Below are 9,638 nucleotides of genomic sequence, written 5' to 3' on the forward strand. Positions count from 1 at the left end.
GACGAGGGGCCGCCGCGCGGCGACCGTGGATCCCATGCGGAGGGGGAAGGAGGCCCCGCCGCCGCCCTTGCCGGTCGGGCTTTACCCAGCGGCACTACTGGGCGACAGCGAGGGAGGAGGCCGCGCAAGGAGGACAGGGGAGGTGCGAGGCTAGGGTTTCACCCGGGCGCTCGCGCGAGGGAGAGAGAGAGGGGGGGGGGGTTGTACCTCCTCGGAGGCATTGACAGCGTTGTCCAGGGATAATCTGTCCCGGTCAGCATATGGCATTTGATAGCTGAGATTAAGTATCTGATGGTGGATCACGAGTTTATTCCTTAAAAACTAAAGTGAGAGCAAAATAGGGTAGCACATCATTTGGCAGTGTATAGTCATATAATCGTACGGAGAGCCCTACTGCCATATGGCTTCAGCGTGGACCACTTTTTAGTGAAGGGTTGGTGCCTCTCTATTGTAACCCTATCTATATAGAATAAAACTAAAAAAACATTGTACACGCCAAGGCTCTATCATGAGATCCGACATCACTGCACGGGCACGATTCGTCGCTACGCTCGCTACAGCAAACACATACATGCATGACAGCAAGCAATTTATGTTCCTGTCAGCCAATAATTTGGCAACCACGTTTGCCACGGGCCGGCCGATATGGTACCGGAAGGTTAGGACATCCAGATCTATTATCTTATATGTTTCATCGCTAGCCGCGCAACATTCCAGCAAAAGCATGGCGCTAGCAAGTGCCCTCGCCGGCGGCCCAGCGGCGTTCAAGGACGTCTTCGTCGACAGCCGCCACGACCCGCCGTTGCCCCTGCCGAAGAAAGACCATAGCGATGGCAACGGCGACGGCGACGCCCTCACGAGCAACCCGATGACGGGGCAGTGCCTGTACAAGGGCACCTGGGTGATGGAAGGGTGGATCCCGGGGATCGTCCAGATTCAAAACGGCGGCGGCTTCACGCCGCGTCCTGGCGATGTCATCCTCGCCAGCCCGCCCAAGTGTGGCACCACGTGGCTCAAGGCGCTCGCCTTCGCCACCATGGCACGCCGGGCGCACCCGCCCGCCGCCCCCGACCACCCGCTCCTCCGCCACACGCCGCACGACTGCGTGCCGTTCATGGAGGTGATCGTGTCGGGCGGGTGGGGGAATAAGCTGGACGCACTGCCGTCCCCGAGACTCTTGTCCACGCACATGCCCTACTCTACTCTGCCCGCCTCCATCACCAAGAATCCAGACCGCAAGATCGTCTACATCTGCAGGTGCGTGCGTGCCATGATAAATTATTGTGTTTGTGTTTTCATGGTTGTTTTTGATATAGCTAACCACTCATTTCAAGTGGCATGATAAGTTATTGTGTACTCTATATAACTTCAAACCTCTCGTTGATATGATACCTTCTGAAACGTGTTTGACGTTTCTCTAAGCCTTGAAGGAAAAGGTATCAGACGTCTATTCCTACTACTACTTATTCATTTGGTTTGGTTATTTCATCATAGTAATACATAACATTAACGTTAGTTACTGATGATGGGCGACTGTTGATACGGACAAAATTTACTGATCATCACTCATGACTCATCAGGGACCCAAAGGACATGGTAGTCTCAATGTGGCACTTCCTTAGGCATCCTCGGCCAAACCTGTCATTCAACGACATGTTCGAGCTCACCTGCGAGGGCAAATCTCTATGCGGCCCATTCTGGGACCACATCCTTGGGTACTGGAACGCCGGCAAAACCATGAGCGGCGACGAGGGCCAGCCAGAGATGACCTCGGCAGCGGTCCTTTTCCTCAGGTATGAGGAAATGATAAAAGACCCGGCCAACAATGTACGAAAGCTGGCGCGGTTCGTTGGGCAACCCTTCTCCGCTGTCGAAGAGGAAACCAAGGTTGTGGATGACATCGTGGATCTGTGCAGCTTTGAGAAGCTGAGCAGCCTCAAGGTGAACAAGGCGGGCCCTGTGGTGTTCACCAAGTACCCTCGTGAATCTTACTTCAGGAGAGGGGGTGTAGGAGACTGGATGAACCATATGACACCTGAAATGGCACATCGTTTTGACGCCCTTTTGCAAAGCAAGTTCCACGGATCGGGCCTAGATCTCCTGTGAATTCTATTTACCAGCATGCAAACTTGTAAGATTTTACGCTATGATCTTTTGTGAAATATTATTATTCAACATGCATGTCATGTGTAAGATCGGACCAAAGAGAGCCCTGCCTAGTCCCATCTGCCGACGAGTAGACATGACCGAAACACTCGAGCACAAAAGGCAGGTCACCATCGCGGTTGTTACTATTATTATTATTATTATTATTATCAGCTTTGCACAAACTGTTAGATGCTAGTTTCTAAAATTTTGGGGACGATTAGAAATCTTCATACCAGTTTGTATACATGCATGATAGCTTAAATATAAAATTAGCTAATACACAAACTAATGATCAAATATTCTACCACAAGTAAAATTTGCATAACAAGGTAAAATCCAAAGAGCACCATAGAAGATTGCCAGACTTTATTCTATGTGTTTCAGGTGTAAGAGCCACGAGCCACATTCAAACTGATGAAAAAAAACAACATTTTTCTAATTGAAAATACATTTTGTGTTATGCTCCTCTTGGTATGGTCATTGTCAGAACTAGATGACACCCCGCGCGTTGCTGCGGGATTTTGTAGATGAAATTTGGTGCACAGAGACATGTCCAAAATGATTAAACAAAATATATCAAGACATGTCTCTGTGCATCAAATTGTAATCGTACGAATGACCATAAATTGTACTATCCCCTTCAGCGTACCATTTCTATTATTCATGATCAAACGTCTACCCATCAAAACAGACCTTGTACTTTCAGTTGGAATGGCTGTGGCACAAACACTATTGTTTCCCTACCTTGAATCTCAAAGAAAACAAAGAAATGCTGAGCTTGTGCACTGACTTGAAACAAATAGTACAGTTGTATAAATTTTCTTGGTCCAATAGTCTCATGGCAGCATTACAAACTAACAGTTATTATCCCAGTGTCGTACATGGTACACAGAATTAAACTCTTACAAATCATATACATTACAGAAATTAGATAAATTAAAGACAGACAATCCAAGCTTGTTTCTAAAAGGAACAAAAGTAGTCCAAATTTACCACTCTTTTCCACATCTACCTCCTTCAGAACAGCTCTAGGTCTCTCACTGGATCCTCCATCGACTGCTTTCAGTAACCATATTGGAACATCAGACGCTGATCAGACATGCCAGAACTATCCTTATTTTCCAATAGGAGGATAATCAAAAGTCATTGAGCAGACATACTAATACTCTCTGGACCTGTAGGTGCAGCTAACATTTTGAAGGCTGAACATGTAAAGATCTCTCCCCTCTGAAAAGAACATATATATTTTCCCATTCTAACTCAAACTAAGACATATTTCATAAAATCCTAGAGAATAGGAAACATGCTGAACAAAGTATCTAAACTAAATTCTCTGATCACAGAACCTAGTAAGAGGGCTTCAAAGTTCTAAATAGCGCACCTGTTGAAGCTAATAAAAATTAAATAGACTTGATGTTTCAAAAGCCAATTATGTAAAATCCTTGCATCATTATATCTCACGATTAAACATCTAAATGTTTAACCGTCAACAGGGGGGTCAATAGCTCCTGTGCGACACATTTGAGGTGAATTGGCTTGAGTGCGACGTTGTTCGAGCAAATGGCTGTGGTGCGACACATTTGAGCAGGTAAATAGCCCACGCACGACATGGCTGTTTAATGTGGTTAAATTGGTCGTCAACCAAGCCCGTTTATGTTAGGACATGTGGGTCCAACTTAATTGCTCCTCAAAACAGCTGACAGTGCCCTACCGCCCGACCGTGTCGGGCCCGCCACTCTGCCCCCTCCCCCCCCTTCTTCTCCGGTGGCGGCGGATCTTGCGTTCTCCGGCGGCGGCGGAGCCCTCGTTCTCAACGGCGGCGGAGCCTTCGTCCTCAAAAAATGGTGAGTGAGAACCCTAGTCCCCCTCCTGTTCCTCTCTCGGCCCCGTAGATCTCAGCTCGTTTCCTCTGTTTTCGCTTGTTGAATCGATAGGTTGTGAGGGGAGCCCGTGGGCATACTGAGATGGAGCCGCCAGATTCAACTTCGAATAGGTAATGCGCCTCTCTCCGACCCAATTTTGCATGCAATTAGGGCCTAGTCTACTCTTTCTCACGGGCTCACACTGTCCGCCACTGACACAGGGGATGCTGCCGTTCGGACCTTCGAATTGACGGTCAATTTCTTTCCATCAAAGGCAAAATTAGTTGATGGTAGTATTCAGAACATTGAGAGAGACACAATTGTTAAATGGGAGGTTGAGTTTACAGATATTGATCCACAAGTTCTACAGAACATGGGAGAGAAGGCAGTGAAGAAATGGGTGGAAAAAATTGGGGAGAATGTTGTTTGGGGTCCAGAGCAAGAAGTATCACTGTTGCGGTTTGATGATTGGAAAGGAGAGTATGTGAGAATGGAAGATGGTGAACAGATTGTTGATGAAATCGATCAGCAAAACGGCTGGACAAGCAAAAGAGCTAATTTTTTTGCTGAGCTGGTTGATCTGAATATTTTTTCGAAGGTTGGATATGTGCCATCACAATTGGCTGCGCAGATGGTAGATGATGAATGCGCTACACAGAGGCCATTGATTCCCATGTGTATTGAACTTACAGTAATAGCCGAAGAGGGACAGGTTACTGGAACTGAAACTGAAACTGCAGCAACTGTTGATTGGAATGTAGTTGAATTAGATGAGCCTACTGATTTGGTCATTGCACCAATGCCTGACATTGAGATGGCCAAACTTTTTGGCATTCCAGTCGATGACAGAGATAAGCAGGAGAGGGGCGAATCTAGTTTGCCTGCTAATGTTGATGAAGATGTAGATGGACAATTGATGGAACAAGCTGCAGATGAAGTAGATGATGCACATGATGATGAGCTGGTGCATGTGTATGACAAAGAAAACCCTGTCATTGAAGTAGGCAAGTTGTTCCCAAGCATGAAGGAGTTTAGGATGTGTTTCAAGACTTATGCAGTGAAACATGAGTTTGATGCCAAGACTGTTTGGACTGATAGAAAGAAGTTTTATGCGAGGTGCAGAGGAATTGATGGTAGTGTCAAGCCTTGCAAGTGGTACATATCTGCTAGACTGCAACCTGACGGAAGTACTGTCAGGGTTAACCAAATCCCCAATCAACATACTTGTATTACAAGTTCACAGAGAGTATCAACCATGACATCACAACTTTGGGTTGCAGAAAAGATCACCCCAATTTTAGCCAAAACACCAAACACTACTGCCAAGAAACTCAAAGTAGACTTGGAAAAGATGTACCCCATTAAACTGAAATATACAACAGTGTGGAAGGCAAAACAAAGGACAATGAAAAATTTATATGGTGATTGGGCAAATACATTTAGGATGCTTTACAACTTCAAAGCAGAGGTGGAAAAGAGGTCACCTGGTAGTGTTGTGGAGATAGATACAGAGGTATCAGCCAAAGGCGAAGTCAAGTTCTCCAAGTTTTTTATGGCTTTGAAGCCATGCATAGATGGCTTCAAAGCACGGTGTCGTCCATATTTGAGCATAGACTCATCATTTTTGATAGGCAAGTGGAATGGTCAGTTGGCAGCATGCAATGCTCTAGGTGGACACAACTGGATGTTTCCTATTGCTGTTGGCTTGTTTCAGTCAGAAATAGAGGCTTCGTGGACATGGTTCATGATCCAGTTGAAAAGATGCCTAGGGCCAGTGTCACCTTTGGCTATACACACAGATGCATGTAAGGGGCTTGAAAATTCAGTGAAAAATGTTTTCCCACATGCTGAGCAGAGGGTGTGCTTCGGTCATTTGTGGATCAATTTGATCAAAAAATTTAGAGGAGAAGAATTTGGGCGCATGTGGCCAGCAGCAAGATCTTACACTAGACAGACACACAAATATCATCTTGATAAGATAATGGCAGCATGTGATGAGTTTGGTCCATGGCTGAACACCTACCATTCTTTGTTATGGTACAGGTCAGCATTCAACACTGCCATCAAGTGTGACCACATCAACAACAATTTAGCAGAGAGTTTCAACAACAAGGTGAAGGAGTTAAAAGATTTGCCTGTGCATGACATTGTTGACCAAATCAGGATCATGCTCATGCGGTTGTGGGAATTGAGAAGAAGGATAGGTGATTGTCTGCAAGGTGATAAGCTTCCAGCAGTGGTACAACAGGTGGTCAATAGGAGAAGAAGTCTTTCACATTTGTTTGTTGAAAAATCTTCACCTTGGGGTGCTGAAGTTAGAGATAGCAAAACTGGAAGGAGGCATGTTGTTAACACTGAATTCCATGATTGCACTTGCCTCGAGTGGCAACACACTGGTAAACCATGTGAGCATGCCATTCTTTTCTTAGCATCCCAACCGAAGATAAACATGCACCCATATCTGCATGAATATTATTCGGTAGCAAGATTCAAAGCTGCATATGCTACTCCAATTCCAGCACTTACAGATCAGTCTCAGTGGCCTGAAGTGGACATTGAATTTTCCATGTGTCCTCCCTTGAGGAAAAGAAAGGCTGGCAGGCCTAAACAGAGTAGATTCAAGGCATGGTTTGAGAAAGGTGGGAGTAGTAAGAAGGGAAAGAAAGATGGAAAGCCAAAAAGGGCCCAAAAAGGTAACAAAAATAGATGCAAGTTGTGCGAGGAACTTGGGCACAGAGTGGGATCTGTCAAATGCCGTTACACTCCTGATAAGCCAAAGTATGTTCTTGTTTATTTGTCTGTATTTGATTTGGTGCTTTTTTCCAATTACTATATCTATAACATTTTCTGCACAGGAGGAAGCGAGCAAGTCAGCCCCTTGTTGTTGAACAGTGTTGGCCAACAAAAAAAGCAAGAGTCAATGGCGGTAGAAAGAAGAGAAGTGTGCCTGAGCCTGAGCAGACTGAAGAAAATCCTGCTGCAGTCAACATTCAGACTGAAGAAACTGATGTGGAGGTGCACACCGAAGAAACTGAACCGGAGCGTGTCGAGGTTCAGACTGAAGAAACTGAACCTGAGCGTGTCCAGGTTCAGACTGAAGAAACTGAACCTGAGCGTGTCGAGGTTCACACTGAAGAAACCCATGTTGAGGTACACATCAAAGAAACTGAAACTGGTGTCAACATTGAGACTGAAGACACTGATCACGAGGGTATTGGCGAGGTGTTGAAAAGACCAGTGAAGAAAACCAAGATGATCAGTGAACTTGTGTGTGTTGAAGAACCAAAAACAAGAAGGGCTAAGGCGAAGAAGGGCACACGACGTGGTAGGAAGAAGTAGAACAAAGAACAGTTTGAAAATTTGGGGCATGTAATAATATTTGTAACTTGGTGCGTACTGGTAGTCACTATGTGTCCCCATATTTCTATTCGAACTTGTTTGTCTAAACCAGCCAAATAAAATTCAAATTTAAATTTAAATTTAAATTTAAATTTGGGCTATTGATGTTTTATTGCTATCTAAAGTACCTCAACTGAAATATGTTTGCTTGCTGATCATTCCGAGCCCTTTTGGTAAGTTGAACTCATAGTCATGAAAAGTGTGTTTCAAATGACCTCCAAAGGTAGGGTAAACGGCCTCATATTTAAGCAAGTTTTTTTGGCACTTTGTCTAAACCAGCCAAATAATTTTTCTACACATCTATTCTACCTATATAGTGTAAATCTAAAGTCTCACTATTTATTGAATTAATTTTCTATTATTTTCTTTTCTTTTTGAAAAAACAAGGTTTAATAGAAAATTATATATAAAACAAGTTTAAAACATGAAAATGAGAAAAGTAAGTTCAGATCTTTCTTAGTCAATCCAAAATGAAAATGAGAAAACAAGGTTTTCACACTTTTCATTTTCAAAACCCCACCTACTCTCGGGTACCGACTACTCTTTCCCTTGAACTCCATACTACATTGTTTGAGGAATGACAATTTTGTGAAGGATTTTTCGTAAAAATGTATGTAAACCATATTTATATTTTTTTCTCGTTACTATACGACATAATAAGACTATGTGCGCACATTTTATATTTTTTTGATTTTTTTTGAATTAGTTAGGCTCAACCCTAATCAGTGAAAACCTCTCAAAACCCCTCAAAACCCCTCTCAAAACCCCTCAAAACCCTGCACACTACCTGGTCGTCGATCGTTGTACGTGGACGGTTGAGATCAGGCGCTAGGGTTAGCTACAGTGTGCAGCGATCCGCATGAGACGCGCTGATTGGTTGACGCGGTGGGGTTTGGATCAGCCTCTCTCGTTGGAGCATCAGGACCGTTCATTTGAATCCAACGGCAAGAGTTGACGCGGTGCATGGACCAAGCCTACGCAGTGCCCTTTCGATCGTTGCATGCGTGCCCGTGCCCACCCGCAGGCCTGCATGCATGCCCACCCGCAGGACTGCGCCCGTCGTTGCCCCGTCGTTGCATGCATGCCTCGACGTAGTCCTGCCCCGCCACCCCTATCAACGCAGTAACCTGTCGCATGCCTACCATTAGAACCGATGCAGCGTCGCATCAAAGCATGCACCAAGCCACAATGCAGTAGCCCAATGAAGACAACCAAAAAGCCAACGCTGCATGGCGTGCCGTGCATGGCGTGCTCCTCTTTGAGGACGCAATACTGGCATGGGGTATCGATGTGGGTATAGATGCAGTTCAAACGGCGTGCTGCCCGTTACAAGATGGGTAAATGAAGCCATCCATTATTGTCACGACTCACATTGACCGAACGTTGCCCTAAAAAAAATCGACCGAACGTTGCCCTCTAGCCGGCTAGCCCTAGCAAGATGGGCTATGACATGAATGCACGGGCGGCACACGCAGAGAACCCGGGGCAGGCGTGTCCCCTTGACCCACGACGGCATAGATGCGTGCGTGATCCCGTCCCCCTTGACCCGCGACTGTCACAGCCCGTTTCCCACGCTCGTGTACACACTTCCATGGGGCACCACCAAACGCCGCCCGCCCATTAATTCTACCCAGTGAAACCACTCGAAGAAATCAAAAACCACGTCGCTCTTGGGCTATTTAAGCCGGGCACTATCGTCTTCCTCTTCCTCCTCATCCACACCCCATCCTCTTCCTCCTCTGCCCTCCTTCTTCCTTCTGCCCCATCAAACCCGATCGAGCCCTCGAGCCACCGGGCGCCACCATGCAGTACAACGCCCCCACCTACCAACTCCCCCCAACCGTGCCGGAAAGGCTCTACCCGAACGGAGTGTACGTGGAGAGTACCCTTAGGGTTTGGGCCATCTCCAGGTGGAGGGGCGCAAGGGAGTTGACGGAGTTCTTCCTTGCGGCCGGCTTCCGACACCTCCCCCGCGGCTCTCCAAGGATGTACCATGTTGAGGAGGTCACCCACAACGGCGTTGTGGTTGGGATCCTCGCTACGTTCACTAACCCATTCAATGCTTTCTACCTCCTCGGGCGAGTGTATTGGGTTGGTTGTGAGTTCATAGCTTTCACCACCCATAACATTTTCACCGACTTCAACTCCATCTTCCCCAACAACGGCGTTATGCACACGCTCCCGTACCCAATCAACAACGACGAGTGAAGGTCGCCCGGAGGAGCGAGG

At 46.2% G+C, this 9,638-nt stretch overlaps 1 protein-coding gene across 1 annotated transcript; it reads left to right on the forward strand.

Moving 5' to 3' along the window:
- Positions 1-654: 654 nt before the first annotated feature.
- On the forward strand, positions 655-2,181 carry LOC119282213 (cytosolic sulfotransferase 5-like). The gene is made up of 2 exons (XM_037562523.1): positions 655-1,257; positions 1,581-2,181. The coding sequence occupies exons 1-2, from the start codon at positions 725-727 to the stop codon at positions 2,104-2,106; spliced, it is 1,059 nt and encodes a 352-aa protein (XP_037418420.1). The 5' UTR covers positions 655-724; the 3' UTR covers positions 2,107-2,181.
- The last annotated feature ends 7,457 nt before the right edge of the window (positions 2,182-9,638 follow it).

Source organism: Triticum dicoccoides, chromosome 3B (genome assembly GCF_002162155.2).
Source record: "Triticum dicoccoides isolate Atlit2015 ecotype Zavitan chromosome 3B, WEW_v2.0, whole genome shotgun sequence".
NCBI classification, from domain to species: Eukaryota; Viridiplantae; Streptophyta; class Magnoliopsida; order Poales; family Poaceae; genus Triticum; species Triticum dicoccoides.